We start from the raw sequence: 13,584 nt of genomic DNA on the forward strand, positions 1-13,584 counted from the left end.
AGGGGTCCCGCTGTGAAATGAATTGACACCCCAGAGTATCATACGGCGAGCAACAGCCAGGTTGGAATTCCAGTGCTGTCCAAGGCGACTCCAGACACGTCTCCGGTTTGGAATCTCATTGACTGGATGGAATTGTCTTAAGTGATGAGCCCTGGTTCAAAATGAGACCCGATGACCTGTAGAGACCTGTCTGGAGACGACTCGGATAGCGGTGAGATACCAACCCGATTGTCGCCCGCCAAACGGCCCGCCTAGAAGGAGTGATGGGCTAGGACGCCGTTCCTTTTCATAGCAGCACCCCTTTGGCTGTCATCCGCGGTACCCTTACAGCGCAGCGGCACTTCGACGATATTCTACTCCCCGTTTTGCAGAGCCCTCCAACCACCTCTGGATTTCGACAATCTAACGAGCCAACTGGACAGGATTTGGCTCGATATCCCGCAGGAAGACATCCAAAAATTCTGCTAATCAGTGCCAAGCTGAATATTTACTTGCATAGAGGCCAGAGGCATACCAAAGTGTTATTGACATGCTCAGTTCGTGAAGCTCTTTGTTTTGAATAAACTTTCAATTTTTCTGATATTGCTTTTTTTTTTTTTTTTTTTTTTTTTTTTTTTTTTTTTTTTTTTTGCCTGTACATCTGCATCATATCTGATGATTTCCGTCCTATTAAGATCATTCCTTCCTGGTGCGCCCTATTTTTTTCTTTTCTTTTTTTAAGAATGTATTTTGTCACTACACTGTGGTTATTGAGAGAACAAAAAAGAAAAAATGCATTTATGCCGCAACGTGCGACATAACTGAACACTTTCACCTTAGTTTATCTTACGCCTCCAGCCAGACTAGGGTGCTGGATTATTTTTTCTTTGTCGTCTGTCTTATCACTGGCTGAAGCGAACCACCACCATTTTCCCTCGTATGATCCAGCTCTTCATCTAACAGTCTCAGTTACGTTTTGTGTGTATAATTCCTCTACTACCCTGCAATTTCGATGTTTACGGGTCCTCCATTACCCCTAATGCCCTAACACACGTCCTATCATCATATCCCTTTTTCCAGTGTTATCTACACATTCCTATCCTCGCCGACTCCGTAGTGACGCTTCTCATTTCTTACCGTATCAGTCCACTTAACTTTTAGTTTCCATCTGAAACAACACCTTCTTTCCCAGTTTACCCACGGTCAATGATTCACTTCTCTACAATGCTGTGCTCGAGGTATACATTCTTAGACATTTCTTCTTCCAGTTAAAACGCATGTTTAACAGTTTTAACATACTGATTCATCAAATGTTAACAAATTTAGACTTTAGAATCTACCCTGTAAATTGGTATTTGCTTTTGTACCTATTTACAGTAAAAAGATTTTTTCGTCTACTTTCAGGTACTTCCAATACCCCATAACTGTGTGGCACATTAGAAGCACTCTGTCACATGGAACAACTCCTGAATCTGCTGGTCAAAAACAGTTCCAGACTGACAAACAGAGCCGCAACAAGAAAGCTGACTCAACAGTAAGTTATGACTCAACTAAAATAGAGTTTCGACATTGTGAATTTGTATTATGAAAACATTTTTTTTCTGTGAGGTGATGTCTTATTTAGTCTATCACAAAAAAGCATTTTTTAGTTATTGTTTATTTGCATAAAAAGTTTTATTTCTTGTATATTTTATACGCACAAAATAAATAAATAAATACATCTTCAAATAAATAAATTAATCAATTAATCAGTAAATAAAACATTTATAAATAAATAAATAAAACGACGAACATTCGATTATATTTGTGTCGACCAGATATTTCATTTACCATTTCATAGGTACAAGACAACATTAGAAAGTAGATCTCAACGTCGTTTAGCTATTAGGCGACAGGCAAGGCTTCGTACACTTCAGACTAAGCATACACAGGACATCCAAAGAATGGTACCGCATGGCGCTGTTCCACAACCAGTTTATTAGTAGGTAGATGTGTTATTTTTAGTATCGAGCGACATTTTGAAACTGGCAGTCACGGTCATACAGTGCATTCAAAGTATGCATATATGTTTTAGCTATCTGTTGCATTATACAATATCGAAATTTGCCCAGACTACGCACTTTTATTTTTATCGGTCCATGACTAGTGGAAGAAGACGACGTTTTACAAAGAACTGTTATCTGTCTTTACTTAAAAAATTTTGTACAAACTAATGCCATCGTCAGTGGCCTTTTCCGCCTGAAACTATGAAAAAAAATCACGTAAAACTACTGTGAGCAAAGAACACAATATATAGCAAGTATCCTAACTCAGCAGTCAGTTTTCTCGTTGTACTTATTCTTTACTTTGCCCTAATTGCAGAAATATAAGCTTTCTGATGATGAATTCTTAGTCAAATACTTTAAAATTAAAACCATCAGCACTTCGGTAAATATTTTTAAATAAAGACAATCTAACGTTTTGCAGCAGCACGGACCTATAACTAGAAATATAATGTCAATGTGTGTATAGAAATGTAACTGTGTCATATACAGCTACGCTTTGTGTGAATCCCTGTATTACTGAGTGTATTGCAGAAAAAATATGCATAATTTGTGCATAGAAAGTTGGACCCTGTGATGCCCTGAAGTCGTCCCTGTATTACTGACTGTATTGCAGAAAAAATATGCATAATTTGTGCATAGAAAGTTGGACCCTGTGATGCCCTGAAGTCGTCACTTCAGAAAGTATCTACAAAGCACTCGAGATTCTGTCTTTGGAAGGACGCTGATGGGACTGTTTGGTAGACGTATTGCTGTTCTTTAACATCGCATGCCTGGTTGTGGAAATCTCAGTGGCACCTATGCGCAATGAGTGATAGTGGCAGAAATGGGGAGTCGTCGCGCGTGACCATAATATCTGCTGCTACGATGTCCTGTTCTCATGATATAGTAGGGGCTCCACTGTATTAGTACCGTACAAACATACCCCAGGGAGGACATAACCACATTCTTCCAGCGAGACAGGAGCTCCTACAGTCGATCTATGGATAAGGCAATTTGTTTTTAACAATGTATAAAAGAAATGTATCGACCACGAAATATTTTCACTGACACATGACCAGTTTCCTTATGCACCAAGCACAAAATGACTCGCTACGAATAGCATGTAAACTGTCAATATCATAAGTTGCAGAGAGGTGTTCTCATTCACTGCTATTCGTAGACAAGCATTTTGTATGTGATGATAGTGAACAATGTAGGGGGTCCAGAATGAGATTTTCACTCTGCAGCGGAGTGTGCGCTGATATGAAACTGCCTGGCAGATTAAAACTGTGTGCCCGACCGAGACTCGAACTCGGGACCTTTGCCTTTCGCGGGCAAGTGCTCTACCAACTGAGCTACCGAAGCACGACTCACGTCCAGTACTCACAGCTTTACTTCTGCCAGTACCTCGTCTCCTACCTTCCAAACTTTACAGAAGCTCTCCTGCGAACCTTGCAGAACTAGCACTCCTGAAAGAAAGGATATTGCGGAGACATGGCTTAGCCACAGCCTGGGGGATGTTTCCAGAATGGGAAACATCCCCCAGGCTGTGGCTAAGCCATGTCTCCGCAATATCCTTTCTTTCAGGAGTGCTAGTTCTGCAAGGTTCGCAGGAGAGCTTCTGTAAAGTTTGGAAGGTAGGAGACGAGGTACTGGCAGAAGTAAAGCTGTGAGTACCGGACGTGAGTCGTGCTTCGGTAGCTCAGTTGGTAGAGCACTTGCCCGCGAAAGGCAAAGGTCCCGAGTTCGAGTCTCGGTCGGGCACACAGTTTTAATCTGCCAGGAAGTTTCAATGTAGGGGGTGTTCAGTAACTAATGCAACACTTTTTTCTCGGCCAATTTCGGTTGAAAAAGTGCGAAATTTTTTGTGGGACATTGTGGAATATTCCCGCTTCAGTCCCAATAGTGTCACGAAGTTTCGATAGATGGTGGCGCTATCCACAATAGCGTCTGTAATGGAGATGAGTTCCACGTAGCTGTTAGTGAGTTTCTTCTGACGGAAAACAAGAGCATCGCAGATTTTCATATGCGCTTTCAGAATGTCTATGGAGACCTGGAGTGAACAAAAGCACGGTGAGTCGTTGGGCGGAGCGTCTGTCATCATCACAACAAGGTTGCACAAACCCGCCCTATCTCCCGCGTGCCGCAAGACGCACACAACTGTGACTCCTGGTATTTTGGAACGAGGTGATCGAGGTATCACAAACACCTCGCTGCGCAACTGGACGTCTCTGTTGGTAGCGCCGACATACCCGTCCACCAATAGGGATAACCAAAAGTGTGTGCCCGCTGGATTCCTGGCCTCCCAACAGAAGACCAGAAAGGCCTTGCATTTGCTTGGCCCATAATGTACTCCGGAGGAAGCAGTACGTGGATAACGGGGAGTTTATTGATGCAGCATGACCTTGGGTCCGATGTCAACCAATAGTTTGGTCCCAGGCGGACACACAGTAAGGTGGCGTTAGGACATTGCATTGAACGTAGATAATGTTGAAAGCTAGCTACAAGAGAGGGGAATAATACGGTGTATTAGAAACCTGAATAAAACCAACCTTTCAGAAAAAAGTGTTGCATTACTTATTGAATATTCCACGTACATTCAAACCGGGCGTTCGTTGATAAAAATACTGTGCAATCGAGGCAGAGTATTTTTATACTACTAACAGTGCTGCAGTCACTACATCCCAGCCATGATGTCACCATTCCAAACAATTGTATTTGCACACCACTGGCGCGGCAGCATTGGAAGTCACTGATATCTGTTGCTGGAGAGTATGTTATGGAGGTCCAGTATCAGATGTAGTGAGGCGAGAAACTCCTGCAGATAAGTCCCTGGAGGAGTCGATGTTAGGGGCTACAGAAGCTGGCCTTCAGAGGTTACGTTTATCAGCGCTCGTTGGAAGACCAGCGTGGACTGGACATCTGGAGGCGCTGGTGGTAGGCCGCAGGCTTGGGCGTCAGCGTAGAGCAGCTGGCAGCTACAGAAGTTGCTGCAGGAGGCTGCCCCTGGGCAGACCCAGCACTTCGCTGTCGCACTCGTAGCGTGGTCTGCACTGGCTGGGCACCTCAGCTCCCTGTCGGTACGCTCCCAGGTAGGACGTCAGCCGCGGCTTCGCGCTTTCTGGAGCTACCCACCGCTGGAACCTCTCCAATATCCTGCAACAGTCCGCCAGTCGACACTATTCTCAAGAAAGCGTGCAACATGAGGATGCGCTGAAGACATTATTCTGTGCTGTAGTGGTTACAGGTACCTACAACACAATCACGTGACAGACAATGCATAAAAGTATCAAAAGTAAAAGTCATTGGACAGGCATCCAAAAACGTGCTGACAAAATATCGATCACATTACACAAAGAATATAGATAGACACGACCATACAGAATAACACAAATGAGAACTCACATTGCTAATGCCAACAAAGAACTATACCATTGCAAGCCAAGAAATATGTGTGAACTTCACACCACACGTAGCATTCGGTAGATCGTGACTATTGTTGCTGCTTAGGTCGTATCAAAAATGTGTAAAGTGTTTATAGATCATGAATATTTGTTGTACTAATACAGTCATTCAAAACAGTAATTAGTTCAGATTTACATAGTAACTTAGAATATGTACATACACACGGTCAACACTATAACAGAAATTAGTTATAACACAGGAATACCAAATATTGTTTACTCGATTTGGGAACGATATGCAGATTTCATCTACATCTACATTTATACTCCGCAAGCCACCCAACGGTGTGTGGCGGAGGGCACTTTACGTGCCACTGTCATTAACTCCCTTTCCTGTTCCAGTCGCGTATGGTTCGTGGGAAGAATGACTGCCGGAAAGCCTCCGTGCGTGCTCGAATCTCTCTAATTTTACATTCGTGATCTCCTCCGGAGGTATAAGTAGGGGGAAGCAATATATTCGATACCTCATCCAGAAACGCACCCTCTCGAAACCTGGACAGCAAGCTACACCGCGATGCAGAGCGCCTCTCTTGCAGAGTCTACCATTTGAGTTTGCTAAACATCTCCGTAACGCTATCACGCTTACCAAATAACCCTGTGACGAAACGCGCCGCTCTTCTTTGGATCTTCTCTATCTCCTGTGTCAACCCGACCTGGTACAGATCCCACACTGATGAGCAATACTCAAGTATAGGTCGAACGAGTGTCTTGTAAGCCACCTCCTTTGTTGATGGACTACATTTTATAATGACTCTCCCAATTAATCTCAACCTGGCACCCGCCTTACCAACAATTAATTTTATATGATCATTCCACTTCAAATCGTTCCGTACGCATACTCCCAGATATTTTACAGAAGTAACTGCTACCAGTGTTTGTTCCGCTATCATATAATCATACAATAAAGGATCCTTCTTTCTATGTATTCGCAATACATTACATTCGTCTATGTTATGGGTCAGTTGCCACTCCCTGTACCAAGTGCCTATCCGCTGCAGATCTTCCTGCATTTCGCTGCAATTTTCTAATGCTGCAACTTCTCTGTATACTACAGCATCATCCGCGAAAAGCCGCATGGAACTTCCGACACTATCTACTAGATTTTTCGGCGTCTTGTAAATTTAGAAAAACGACCTTACGTTGTTTCTGCAATCACCAGTCCTACTGGCACTGTAGGTCGTTGCAGTGTGGATGGGACTCCTGGCTATTCATGAAATCACCATCACTACAGAACACAGCTATACTAAAATGAGAGGTCACAAACCGAAGGTGCTAGAGCTCGAAATTCGCATTCTGAAATCTTCATTTCCACTCATGGCTAGTGGTGTGGCTACCCATCCTTCTTTGTTAAAATCTGTATAAGGGAGTGACGACAGTGAAAATTTGTGTCGGACCGGGACTCGAGCCCGGATTTAACGCTTTAGGCGAGCGTCACCTTAATCGCTTCGGCTATCCGTGCACGACTCACGGCCAGACCCAAACTTTCATACCTGGTCGCTCCTGCGTCACTCCCTGTACTCGTACACAGTTTATGTAATCCTGTACAGGGAAGGACATTTTAATTGAATGTCGCTGCCTGGTATCGACAGATAAACACGACATTGACGTGCCTGTGTTGTTAAAGAGAACGGTGTTATGTTCCGTCGTGCACGGATACGCAGTCCTGGTCTGACTCAAATTTTAACTGTCGTTATTCCCTTATAAAGCTGATGGTTGTTCGTATTCACAACTGCGAATACGTTTCACGTATTCCATAATGGGTGTAGTCAACGCAGTGCCTGTTCCTTGAGACATGCAAGCATGTCCGAAGGAACGCTGCATCGTTCTTCTTAACAACACAGGCACTGAAATATCGCTTTCTTTTTAACTGTCTTGTCTGTCTTATTTCCTTACTTAAATCAATAACTTCATTTATAAGGCCGGCCGGTGTGGCCGTGCGGTTCTAAGCGCGTCAGTTTGGAGCCGCGTGTCCGCTACGGTCGCAGGTTCGAATCCTGCCTCGGGCATGGATGTGTGTGATGTCCTTAGGTTAGTTAGGTTTAAGTAGTTCTAAGTTCTAGGGGACTGATGACCTCAGTAGTTAAGTCCCATAGTGCTCAGAGCCATTTGAACCATTTCATTTATAAATTTTTACTTTCATAACATTCTTTGTTAAAATTTAAAAACACTGTAGAAAAAGACTAAACAAAAGAGAAAAATATGACTAAATAGGGACATTGGCCCAGCTCTACATGGTGGGACAAGGACAGTGGTGACGAAATAAATCTCGGGTCAACAGCATGGTATGAGTGTGCATAGGACACAATATTTCGGCAACCGACCACGTTGCCATCATCAGGTGCGCTGATGTACTGACCGGCAGTGGGCCGGAGCCATGTATGTATAGGACAATCCCCCTCCCGCTACTCCCTCAGGCGCTTCCTAAGAGTCGGTGCGGTCCGCGCCCCGCGCGGTCCAGGTACAGCGTCCGTTCTCCCACCGCCTGGGCGCTGCGTCCTAGGTCTCCTCGTTCAGGAGGGTCTGCCGGTGCCGCTCTCGTTATTCTTCCCTCCTCCCCCGAAGTCGGTACACTCTGGGAAATATCCTTTTTCTTCTTAATCCGGGTGATCGCGGGTTCGCACGCCTTGCTAAGGATGTTACCGCTGTCACGATTTAGTTGTGGCTCCCTTACTCTGATCTCTATGGCTTCGTTGATGACACAGTCCCAGTATTTGGAAGTCTGTGTCAGGATTTTGGTTTGGTCGTAATCCATGCTGTGGAGTTCCGGCAGGCAATGCTCAGCGATTGCCGACTTACTGGGCTGTTTCAGTCTAGTGTGCCGTTGATGTTCTCGGCATCGGTCCTCAATGGTACGAATGGTCTGCCCTATGTATACACTACCGCATTGGCAAGGTATCTGATTAACCCCTGATTTATGTAGACCAAGGTTGTCCTTGACACTACCAAGAAGGCTCTTGGTTTTGCTTGGAGGACGGAAGATGGTTTTCACTTGGTGTTTACTTAAAATGCGTCCAATTTTCCAGATAAGGGTCCACAAAACGGAATAATAGCCAAGGCCGTCTCCTCCTGACGTCCATCCTCAGTTTCCGCCGGTGCTGCAGGTGTGGGATGTAGAGCCTTCCGAATTTGCCCTTCCTTGTAACCGTTCCTCCGAAACACGGTCTTCAGATGGTCCAATTCTTGTTGGAGACTGTCCCTGTCGGAGATGGTGTGAGCTCTGTGTACAAGAGTTTTGAGCACGCCATTCTTTTGTGCCGGGTGGTGGCAGCTATCCACATGTAAGTACAAATCGGTGTGCGTCTTCTTCCTATACACGCTGTGGTCCAAAGTGCCGTCAGTTAGTCTTCTAATCAAAACATCTAGGAAAGAGAGCATCCCATCCGTTTCGATCTCCATGCTGAACTTAATATTCTCGTGTCTAGAGTTGAGATGTGTGAGGAAGTCTGCCAGTTTATCTCTTCCCTGTGGCCAGATAACGAAGGTATCATCCACATTTCTAAAGAAGCAAGTGGGTTTTAGATGTGCTGATTCAAGTGCTTCCTCCTCGAAATGTTCCATGTACATATTTGCGACAACGGGTGAGGGTGGACAGTGGTGTATCAAACTGAAATCTCTGACAAGTCTGTACTTGCAACTAGGTGTACCACAACGCATCTTACTGCACAAACGATGTGTCTAATAGAACAAACAATAGTACAAGAAAAAATGTATGCAGTAAGTATGGTAGGAAGGATTACTAGGGTTTAAAATCCCATCAACGTCAGATGTAGGGCATAAGCTCGGATTGTTTCGAGGATACGAAAAGAAATAGGTCGTGTTTTTTTCCAAAGGAACAATCCTGGCATTTTCCTAGAGCGATTTAGGTAAACCAAGAGAAACCTAAATCGTGGTGGCTTCATGAAGATTTGAACTGTCCTGAATGCGAGTCGATTGTGTTAACCACTGGGGTACCTCATTCGTTTAAAGTGCAGACGTTTCTAACACTGATTCCTAAAGCAAGATGTGAGAAGTGGGTGGAAGTGCTTACCATATGATGAATCTGTTGTAGAGACTGGAGCGGCGCGCTGCGAGCTGGCAGGCGATCCTCTCGAGGCACTGGTCGGCCTCCAGCACCTGGCGCGTCAGCGTCAGCAGGTTTGGGCTGGCGGAGCCTGCGGCAAGGGCAGGCGCACTCCTGCGACGGCGGCGACGGCCAGTGCCGCCAGCGCCAGCGCCGGGTGTCAGCACGGGCACGGGCAGGAACAGCAGCAGCAACGGCAGCAGCAGCGGCAGCAGCAGCAGCGGCGCCAGCGGCAGCAGCAACAGCAGCGGCAGCAGCAACAGCAGCAGCGGCAGCAGCAGCAGCGGCAGCGTCAGCGCGTTGAACGCCTGCAACAAAACGCACACAAATACAGCTACTACCGAGCTGCCTTCTCTCATTACGGTACTGGCCAGTATCGTCTATGGGTGGTTATGATGATGTTTGGTTTGTGGGGCACTCAACTGTGCAGTCATCAGCGCCCGTACAAAGTCTGTATTTTTACATGGCCCAATTTTTGTAGACAGTCCAACCCACCCACTGTCACGAATAATCATGATAATGATGATGAAATGATGACGACAAAACAAACTCCCAGTCCCCAGGCAGAGAAAATCCCCAACCTGGCCGGGAATCGAACCCGGGACCCTGTGATCCAGAGGCAGCAACACTAGCATGGGTGGTTATGGGAAGCAAGACTGTCATAAGTAAATGCAGCCTATGGCAGTTTCCTGGTAGCTGGTCGGTGAAGATGGTAACCGCATAACCTCTATGTTAGCTGTGTTGCATACATTTCAGGCGTTAGCTTATTTCGATTCCTTTGTTTGCATATACGATTGGTGTCTTATTAGACTGCATGAGAAACTGGAAGTGGAGAACCATCTACAAACTGAGTGAGCATAAATAAAGGGCCGCATAACCTGCGGAACATTTCTGTTCTACAATGTTATACTCCTGTCCATTACTTAAAAGTAAACAGTATTTATAGCAACACTGAAATTATCGGTGTTTAAATCCGGTTTTATTCGAAAATTGTTGATTTGTAGCCTGAAACAGAGGGATTATAAGAATACATATTTATCACATAGCGCTCAATGATACAATTCCTAAAAAATAGATAAAACTTTAAAAAAACATGTTAGATATCGCTTCAGTACATTTGTGAGCTTACATGAAACGTGTTTCTGATGTTCATCAAAATTTTTGGTACTTATCAAGAATAACAGGAAACTTTGCCCTAATCATGATGAAGAACATTTTATTTAGTACAAAATAATAACAATAATTATAAAGCCTTTTTTATTTTTATGCATGTAAACTGTATCTACATCGAAAGTAAATTCCTCTGATTACAGAAAAGCACGGAAGTTACGTGGTAAAATAAGTATTGTTACTAATAAAACACAATTTATATTCTGTAAGAACATAAAATACACAATCAACTAACACTGAACAATGTTCAGTTCTACTTGTGTCCAAAACAAACAAACAAACGGAAAACAAAAAGAAGTCGTCAGCTCCCAGTTTCTCTCTCACACATTCACTCACGTTTCTTTCCCTAGCAATGCTACCAACAGTACCGATAATCCTATCATTTACTACGACGTTTATGTAGTGTACCAAAACATAGTTCTGATAGAGGGCAATTTTAAAAGGAAGTAAAGGTAGATCGTAATGTGATCGACGAGATCATTAAAGAGGGAAATTGGAAAGTTGTGGTAAGTTCCTATGGGACCAAACTGGTGAGGTCATCGGTCTCTAGGCTTACACACTACTTAATCTAACTTCAACTAACTTACGCTAAGGACAACAGGACAACACACACATCCATGGCCGAGGGAGGACTCGAACTTCCGATGGGGGGAGCCGCGCGAACCGTGGTAAGGCGTCCAAGACCGCACGGCATTAAAGAGGGGCTACAAGGTCGGAATGGGACTGGAAATTGGCCACGTATTTTGAAATGAACCATCAAGAATGGGGGGGAAAAGAAAAGGAAAGTATACTACCCACATGCTATTCAAATAAACAAACATTTAAGTTGTTTAATGAATATCTGATACCGGGTAACCAGACTGGAATTGGAATCCTGCTCCTCTTGAATGTGAGTCGAGGGCCTCAATTTCTGTGCTACCTCGCCCAGTATGACGGATTACTGTAAGAGGTACCAGAAGGATAAGAGCAGTGGGAATTGTTCTCAAAAATTACTGTGATCTCGGATTATGAAGACGCCACTTACTTGCAATTTATTAGCACTTCTTTGCATACAGCTCGGGAGTAGTGACTACTGAGAGTTGCTTAACTGGCACCATCCACAGCGGTCTACAGCTATGTACAGTGTACAGGGCGGTCAGAAACAGTTTGGAAACCTAGTAGGGTTGTTGCCGGGTAGGAGTGCTAAGAAATAACTATTAAGAAACAAAGTCGATATATTGCCCCGTTTCCGAGTTAATTAGCATTGAAATTAGCCAATCAGGCCATGACGCTCGAAAATTCGAACGGCCCGCCACATACAATTAATGTCAGTAGTTTTCATAGCATAGATGATAGCGCACGAGGCTGCTCAGCCTTTGAATCGGGATCTATTGTTACTACAGTCTCACGTCCAATGTTTGTATCGCTCTGTTGTTTGGTTTTAGGAAACCAAACGAAGAACACATTTGACTTCTCATTCTCTGGCGGGCCGTTTGAATCCGCGCACGTAACGGCCTGATTGGCTAATTCGAAAACGGAGCAATGTATCGAATTTTTTTTCTTCATAATTGTTTCTTGGCACAACGTACCCTGCAACACCCTTACAAGCTTTTCAGACTATTTATAACCACCCTGTACATCACATGCACAGTGCACTATCTTGTTCTGCTATTAATTTTTATCACTCCATAATTGATGAACCGGTCAGCATTGATATATTTTATTGTTATTGCTGTCGCTGTTTAACCTATATTAAGACGCTTTTTCTCCACTAGAATATACAAGCAGCGGATCATCAGGAATAAATGTCCATGACCAAGGACACGAATGCTGTACCGTTCCACACTGAATGTGAACAAAATGATCTGTAGCTCCACGATTATGAAGATCACTTACAAGTTACTGGACGTAGCTGAGAGATTATCAGGAGAGAACCTCTAGTCAGCAATATATATCCATTCATTTACTCTCTCATTATTTTATTTCCTTCTCGCAGCTTTAAATTAACGTAAGGTAAACAGAACAAATAATATAGTGCTGTGACTGAAAGTTATTTGCACGTTTAAAGGCTTGTGTTACAAGTTGCACTGCTAAATATTCTTTTAATTTTCGCTTGTGTTCTAAGGAGTACATTAGTGTTGTTCTGCGAACAACGTACAGTACTGTTTCTGAGTCTTCATATCTTGTTACGTGCTCTGGAAGACTGAAGACGTGGAGCCACATGTTAAGCTCCTGCCGAGAAACGATTTCTAGAAAGGCTAAAGCACACAAGCAAATAGACTGTAGGCTGTTTTCAGAATTGCAGTGCTTTATTAGAACCTACAATTACTATTCAGCCATTTATGACACATAACTGCCAGGAGACTTACCGCATTCGACCACTGCCAAAGTAATTTTTACATACAATATCGGCTGGAAAATTCCAAACTCAGCAGATGTATCCAACTTTCAGTTTTTAAGAGTACCCACAACTAGCTTGCACTTTTATCGTTGTGAGATCATCGACTACCCGAGTCCATACTTCTCAAATAAAAGTTAAGAGTCAAAATAGTCCTGACACTAACGACATCTACAATTCGTAATGACGCATCATAAAAGTCATAGTTGACTGGGATGCTGGGGCACCACCTGTAGTATTTCGTCACTAAATGCTTTTTAACTTCAGAGAACACTGTCTTCTCGGTTTATGAGCCACGACGCTTCGAATAAAATAGCAGAGCTTTCGACAGCTATCACCGCCATCATCGTCGAGAGTTAAAATCATTGACTACCGGAACTGGCCCGCTGTTCTGCTTATACAGATGCAATGGCAGCGTTTGAACCTTCCAGAGAGGGTCAGAGGGGCGCTTACGCGGAAGGCAAGCTAGGCAGCTCCCGTCCTGCCGCGGGATCGAGTGACGTCACAAAG

The 13,584-nt window shown here is 44.0% G+C and overlaps 1 protein-coding gene across 1 annotated transcript in view; it reads right to left on the reverse strand.

Moving 5' to 3' along the window:
- Nucleotides 1–3,749: 3,749 nt before the first annotated feature.
- The window catches only part of LOC126458320 (uncharacterized), a 73,435-nt gene continuing 63,600 nt past the window's right edge, over nucleotides 3,750–13,584 (reverse strand). Inside the window, exons 4-5 of the mRNA XM_050095274.1 lie at nucleotides 9,495–9,835; nucleotides 3,750–5,159 (exon numbers count right to left, since the gene is read on the reverse strand). Coding sequence (XP_049951231.1) covers nucleotides 4,982–5,159; nucleotides 9,495–9,835 — 519 coding nt within the window. The 3' untranslated portion in view covers nucleotides 3,750–4,981. The remainder of the gene's footprint in view (nucleotides 5,160–9,494; nucleotides 9,836–13,584) is intronic.

Source organism: Schistocerca serialis, chromosome 2, assembly GCF_023864345.2.
Source record: "Schistocerca serialis cubense isolate TAMUIC-IGC-003099 chromosome 2, iqSchSeri2.2, whole genome shotgun sequence".
NCBI classification, from domain to species: domain Eukaryota; kingdom Metazoa; phylum Arthropoda; class Insecta; order Orthoptera; family Acrididae; genus Schistocerca; species Schistocerca serialis.